Source organism: Carya illinoinensis, chromosome 4 (assembly GCF_018687715.1).
Source record: "Carya illinoinensis cultivar Pawnee chromosome 4, C.illinoinensisPawnee_v1, whole genome shotgun sequence".
Taxonomy (NCBI): domain Eukaryota; kingdom Viridiplantae; phylum Streptophyta; class Magnoliopsida; order Fagales; family Juglandaceae; genus Carya; species Carya illinoinensis.
This window is the reverse complement of record NC_056755.1, coordinates 14,984,516-14,991,714: the sequence shown is the minus strand read 5'-3', so window position 1 is coordinate 14,991,714 and position 7,199 is coordinate 14,984,516. Positions and strand designations below refer to the sequence as shown.

General features: G+C 42.2%; 1 protein-coding gene across 1 annotated transcript; it reads right to left on the bottom strand.

Moving 5' to 3' along the window:
* Positions 1-4,505: 4,505 nt before the first annotated feature.
* On the bottom strand, positions 4,506-6,673 carry LOC122306276. The gene is made up of 5 exons (XM_043118710.1): positions 6,295-6,673; positions 5,612-6,126; positions 4,874-5,518; positions 4,694-4,758; positions 4,506-4,611 (listed from the first exon to the last, which is right to left on the bottom strand). The coding sequence occupies exons 1-5, from the start codon at positions 6,671-6,673 to the stop codon at positions 4,506-4,508; spliced, it is 1,710 nt and encodes a 569-aa protein (XP_042974644.1).
* Between the last annotated feature and the right edge of the window lie 526 nt (positions 6,674-7,199).

Below are 7,199 nucleotides of genomic sequence, written 5' to 3'. Positions count from 1 at the left end.
GTTATCTTTTGAATTTGGTGATTGGGTTTATCTCAAAGTCTCTCCCATGAGAGGTGTTAAGCGTTTTGGTAAGAAGAGGAAACTGGATCCGAGGTATGTCGGCCCTTTTCAGATTCTGGAGAAGGTAGGGTCCGTCGCCTATAGAGTTGCTTTGCCAGAGTATTTTGGAGATATTCATGATGTCTTCCACGTATCATCCCTGAAGAAGAGCTTTGGACAACAAGAGCCACGCTTCGTCGACCCAGAGGGTATTCAGTTGCAACCGGATCTCACTTATGAGGTTGTTCCGTCGCAGATCATAGATTGGAATGAGCAACAGTTGAGGTCCAAGACGATACCTTTGGTTAAGGTGGCGTGGGGAGATCCGTTAGCTCAAGACTTCTCTTGGGAGCGAGTAGCGGACATGAGGGAGCAGTACCCATACTTGTTTGAGTAATGAAGGTACGGATCTTAATCTTGGTCACAGATGGTTTATGTGATTTTATGTGACTTGCTTTAAGTTGGTGGTTGATCTTGCAAATTTCGAGGACGAAATTTGTTTTTAAGGGGGGGAGGATGTGATGACCCGCTTTTGCCTGTATTTTCACTGAAGGGTTGTTTTTAATTTAATTAATATGTTGGTTTATTTATTTTAAATTATTGCGTTTTAAAATTAGTTTTTATTCGTTGGATATTGTGTTTTATTTATTTATTCGTTTTACGGTTTTTAATCTCGTTCTCGGCGGATTTGTTTTATTTTCCGGAGTGAGGATTGGACCTCATTTCTTTCCTACATCTTTTCTTTTCTCTTTTTCATTTTTCTCTTTTTCTCTTTTCTTTCTTTTTCTTTTTTCTTTCTTTTTCTTCTTTTTCCTTCCCGCACGTAACCCCCCCGTTCGTCTCTCTCTCTCTCTCTCTCTCTCCTCTCCCATGCCGGTTTCAACCTCAGCCTCGACCCAATGCCGTCCGGCCACCGTGGTCGACACCACCCCCGCCGGTCGAACCCCCTCCTGCCGACGCACCAACCCACCGAACCCCAGCCCCATCCGGCCAGCCGTTTGGCCGGAAAACGCCCAACAAGCCCCACGGATTTTGCCCCGATCCGCCGCCGTCGCCCCACCTCTAGCCACCACCTCTTCACCACTTCATCACCGGTTCCTTACCGTCCTAACCCACCCATTTCCGGCCTCTAATAGCCACCAGAACAGCTCCCACGAGCTAGCTTTCCATTTTGAGAAATCCGGCCATCAACCACCGTTTTTGCCGCCACCCACAGCCAAACTTCACTTCCACTAGCTTTATAATCATCCTTAGACCATTCCCTATCAATCCAAAGCCTTGGTTTGTCCCCGTACAAAAGTGGGTATTTTACAACCCACGGCCACAGTGAATTTTCACTGTTACGTTGCTTTCCTTCCGCCGTTTGCAACGCCGCAAGCTTTCTAAAAATACCGTATAGCGCTGTAAGTATTTTTCAAACTCTACTTTTAGATTTAAATATATTTTGCCCTTACAATAAATTATTGCTGCTGGTTGGTTGATTCCGGACTGAGTCCGAGGAGTTCGGGGGTCGGATAGATTGAGGACGGAGTGCTTGGTTTTGGTTGTTTGTGATTGCTTGATTTTATTTGAGCCATGAGGCATGAGTTGCATTTTGTGTATATGTGCATTTTATTTATTTGAGAAAATCCCGTTTTTTGGCGTAAATGGTTTTTGGGTGCGTGTGTTACACGAGCCCAAGCCGGGATGAGTTATTATCTCGATGGAGCTCCTCTGGTCACTCGGGAGTGGATAAAACTGAGTGACATCCCCTGGGTCGTCTCAGGGCGACAACCGGATCGCACGATACGATAACGCTGTCGTGTCGACTCCGTGGTCCCTAGAGTGGCGGGGACTAGAGGATGGCCTGGCCAGGTACGCGCGAGGCGCGAGTCTGGGCATCGCTCGTTTAGGTGTCACATGCGTAGTCGTTACCTGCGGTGTGGCACAAAGCCAGGGTATGCGGGTGATCCCTAGGGGAGATCATGGTGCATGCATAACTGGATTGTTTTTATGATTTTCGGATGTGGGCCATTTTCTGGGAAAATGGCGATGCTTGGTTTCTGAGGTTTTTGATCCATTTTCTGAGAAAATGGTGGTTTGGGCCATTATCTGGGATAGTGGCGAGGCTTGGTTTTAAGGATATGTTTTTGTGGGCCAAATGGGTTTTTGGCGTGCGTGTAAAAATCATGTTTGATGGCGCATGTGCATTGGTTTTATTTCATGCATATTGTTTGAGTTTTATATGTTTTTATCTAGTGGTGTTTGGAGTTTACTTACCTGCGGCACCATTTTTGGTGCAGAGATCGAGGATGAGGAGGAGGAGGCTGACCCCGAGGATGCGGCTCCGTCGAGGTGCTGATGTTATGTTTTGTATTTAGTTTAAAGTTATATTTCTTTCTTGTAATATTTATTTATATATGTTTTGAATAGCTTTGTATTAAAATAAGAAAAATTCTGGTACTTAGTTATTGACTTGCTTTTCGCTGCGTATTTCTCGTGCAAATTGGTCGCTTTTTCACACACTTGGCACACGTCGATAGGATGATGACCCGTGATGTCATCATCCGGATGTCTCAATTTTTTCCGTGTTCGTGCGTGGGGATTTGGGGGCGTCACAAAATGCATCCCCAAGTGGAAAATGGGTTGTTTTTTTGGCTTTGTGGATAACTGGACTTGATGTAGAACCTGTTTTTGTGCATTGTAATAAAATTTCTATGTTTGTGTACTCGGCTCCCACTTACAATTCGTGGCTTCTTAATCTAATATACTACCCTGCTCACAATGAAAAAAAAATAGAAATTTTGGGATCGGTTAAATGACATAGTGGACAACTTTAGAGGTCCTAAACTAGATATTGGTGACTTTAACTCAATTCTCAGCAAGAGGAAAAGTATGGTGGCAGACCTTTTGCTTGCTCCTCTAACACAAGAGGCCTTAGAGTATACATGAATAGGAATGGGATGATTGACTTAGGTTACCATGGGCCTAAATTCACTCGGAGTAAGAATAGAGGTGGGAATGGTCATATAAGAGAAATCCTGGATATGAGGATTGTTAATACCCAACGGCTAGATTTATTTCTCAATGCAACCATTAGACATCTACCCATAAATGTCTCAGATCATGCTCATATTCTTTCGGATACTTTGGAAAACAATCTTCATAAATCAACCTTTAAATTCGAGGAATTTTGGTCACGGGATCATACTAGCCATATAGTTATCAAAAAAGCTTGGAACACTTTCATAAACGACACCCACAGCTCCATCTTCACAAAAAAATTGAAATTGGTTTAAAAAGTTCTGGCTGACTGGAATAGACATCACTTTGGCCACATCCAATCTTCAATAAAGGAGGCCGTAGTAATCCTTTCAAACATTCAAGAAAATGACCCAAACCCTCAAAATAGAATGGTGAAAGAAAATGTTAAGGCTAAACTGAATGAGCTCTTAAAAAGAGAAGAAATCCCTTGGAAGCAAAAATCAAGACAATACTGGCTGACCACAACAGACCTGAACACCAAATTCCTTCATCTCACAACCACCATTCGTAGAAGGAGAAACACCATTGACTCACTCAAGATTGGCCCAAACAACTGGTCTTGAGTGACCCAAACAACTGGTCTAGTGATCCTAGTGTCATTCAAGCAACCAACATTGATCACTTTAACGATGTTTACAAAACCACAAACCATGAACTAAATGATGACATTGATAACCTTTTCCCTAACAAGATCACGAACCAAGACAACAATTTCTTGTGTGAAATTCCGTCGGATGAAGAAATTTTTGCCACCATTAAAAAAATCCCTTCTAGAAAAGCTCTAGGTCCTGACGATTTTACTGGGTTCTTCTACAAACACTATTGGGAGATCATTAAGTTTGAACTTTTTTTTTTTTTTGAAAACATCATACTTTCATACACCTTCAAGGGAAAGATGGAACATGATTACAAAGAGGTCTAACGACCAACTCAACCGAGTTCTCAGCTAGTTCTAAGGATTCCTTAGCTAGACCATGAGCAAACTGGTTACCACTTCTCCTAACAAAAGCTACTTTCCACTGAACCAAACTAGAGAGTAACATCCTAGTGTCTAGCAAAACCATATCCTCTCTATCCCACCTTTCAACATGGTGGTTGACCCCATTCACAATCTGGAGTGCATCTCCTTCCAAGACAACCGAGTTCAAATCCAATTCCTTTGCCAAGGAAGCCGCATGAAAAGCTCCTAAGGCTTTAACCAATACAGGTTCAGCCAAGCTGGAGACAGAGAGCTTCTTTGTGGCCAAAATGGAACCCTCATGGTCTCGGGCCACCAGACCTATTCCAATTCTACCTTGAGCCACATTCATAGCAGCATCCCAGTTTATTTTAACCCAAGCTGTTGGAGGAGGGATCCACACCGAGGGATGAATAGAGGCCACTTAAGTTGTAACCACCTTGCTAGCTTGAGCTGTCTTGAACTCTTCTAGGGACTGGGATGCCTATCTCAATACCAGGTTTGGGTGCAAAAATGACCCCTCAAACAGAAGTTTGTTCCTTCTTAACCATATGCTTCTAGCAATGACTGAGAACAATTCAAGTAATTCCCTATAACACAACATAGTGAGATGTTCATACAGCTCTTTAAAGCTGACTTCCCTCAGGGTGTTTTTTTGAAAAAAAATATGACCTTGACTCCAAACATCCATGACAGAACTGCAACTCCATAGAGCATGGGTGGTAGTCTCCTCTTCTCTGTAGCAGATGGGACACATAGGAGAATCCACTATCTTTTTCTTGAAAAGCTTGAGCATGGTGGGAAGTGCCTCAAGGTGTGCACGCCATAGGAAAGTCTAGTGACATTAGGAACCTGCATCTTCCAACATTCAGACCAGCTTCTCTGTTTCTGTGTCCCTCTTGATGACTGTCCTCTAAGCATTTCGATGGACTCTTTCTGCATATGATATGCACTTTTGATAGTGAATGAATCATCTTTGGTGCCCAGCCAAATTAGTTTATCTTCAATACCCGAGGAACTGATGAGAATTTTTAGTATCATTACAGCTGTATCAGAATCAAAAGCATCTGTAATCAAGCCTCTATCCCACTGCTTAGTCTCATTATTTATCAGTCTTTCCACTTTCTCATCTTCTTGAAGAATATGTACTAGAGATTGAATCTTGTATGTAGTAGGTTGAGGCAGCCACCTGTCCTTCCATATTCTGGTTTTATGACCATTTACCAGTAGCCCTTTTGTAGCACAGAAGCTTCTCCATATGAAAGATGGCCGGTTTCCCACCTTGGCTTGGAAGAAATCATGTTGTGGATGATACTTCACTTTAAGGACTTGAGTAGCTAGAGAGTTAGGGTATTGAACAAGTCTCCACCCTTGCTTTGCCAACAAAGCCAAGTTAAAATTCTCAAGGTCTCTAAACCCCAGCCCTCCTGTAGCTTTCGATCTTCCTATCTGTCCCCAAGACACCCAGTGCAACTTTCTTTCATTTTGTAGATGGCCCTACCAGAAATGATGCATGACTCTGTTGATATCACTTAACAAGGATTTAGGCAGTTTGAAGACCCCCATGCAAAAAGTAGGGACGACCTGTACCACAGCCTTGAGGAGTATTTCCTTGTCTGCATGAGAAAGGAACTTATTCTTCCAATTTCCTACTCTTGACTTGATTCTGTCGATGATACTCTTGAAGGTAGCATTCTTGGATCTACCTATGAGAGCCGGTAATCCAAGATACTTTCCATTACAAGATGAAGATCTAGTACCTGCAAGGCTCAATATGTATTCTTTAGTTGCTGACTTAGTGTTTAGGCTGAAGAAGATATAGGTTTTTGTTTTATTAAGTTTCTGGCCAGAGGCTTCTTCATAAAGGTTTAACAGGAGATGGATAGAGGACCACTCCCTTGCATTTGCTCGACAGAAGAGCAAACTGTCATTCGTAAAAAATAAATGGTTGATGCTAAGTTTCCATCTGCAAATTGGAAAGCCGTGAATCACTTTGGAGGCTTCAGCATGGTTCAACAAACTGCTTAACACCTCAACAACCAATATGAACAAGTAGGGAGAGAGGGGATCTCCCTGTCTAATACCTCTTGAAGGACTAAAGCTGCCTTGAGTATTTCCATTAACAAGAATAGAGTAGGATACAGTAGAGACACATTGCATAACTAGTCTTATCCATCTATTATTGAAACCCATTTTTGCCATGACCTTCTTCAAGAATTCCCACTCCACCCTATCATAGGCCTTGCTCATGTCCAACTTAATAGCCATGTAACCTTGCTGCCCTTTGCCTTTAGTGGACATAGAGTGAAGTGTTTCAAAGGCTACAATGACATTATCAAGGATCATCCTCCCAGGAATAAAAACACTTTGTGTAGGGGCAATGATGAGAGGAAGGATCTCCTTCAGGCTGTTGGAGAGAACTTTTGAGACCACTTTGTAGATGACATTGCAGAGGGAGATAGGCCTAAATTCCAGAACTTTTTGAGGATCTTTGATTTTTGGTATTAAGAAAATGAAGGTATTATTAATAGGAGCAATCTCACCACCTTCATTTAAGATTTCCAGGACTGCTTTAGTGACATCCTCTCCTACAACTTCCCAATGAGACTGGTAAAACAAGGCAGGAAAACCATCTGGGCTAGGAGCACCCATAGGGCTCATCTGAAATAGTGCAGCCTTTACCTCTTCTGTTGTAAACTATTTGGAGAGCTTGGAGTTCATCTCTCTATCCACTCTATGATGGACATGACTCAAACAAACATCCACATCACTTGGACTTGAGGATGTAAATAGATCTTGGAAATACTGGGAAAATAATGTAGAAATTTCTCTCAGATCAGTGGTTTCATTTACAATTTTTTGAATTCCATTGTTTTTTCTCCTTTGATTAGCACACCTGTGAAAGTACTTAGAGTTTCTGTCTCCATCTTTAAGCCACGCCTGTTTTTCCCTCTGTTGCCATTTCAGATTCTCTTCCTCTCAAGTTTTGTCAATTACCCTTTTTAGGGCCTCGATAGCTACTGTATTTGAACCAGTGTTCGAGTCTTGCATCTTGGAAAGTTGGTTCATTATAGTTTAAATGTCCCTCCTTTCTTTCCAGAGAGTTGAACTCCAATTTTTTAGAGAGTCCTTACATCTCTTAAGCTTCCTCATGACTGAATAGATCTTTAATCCCTAC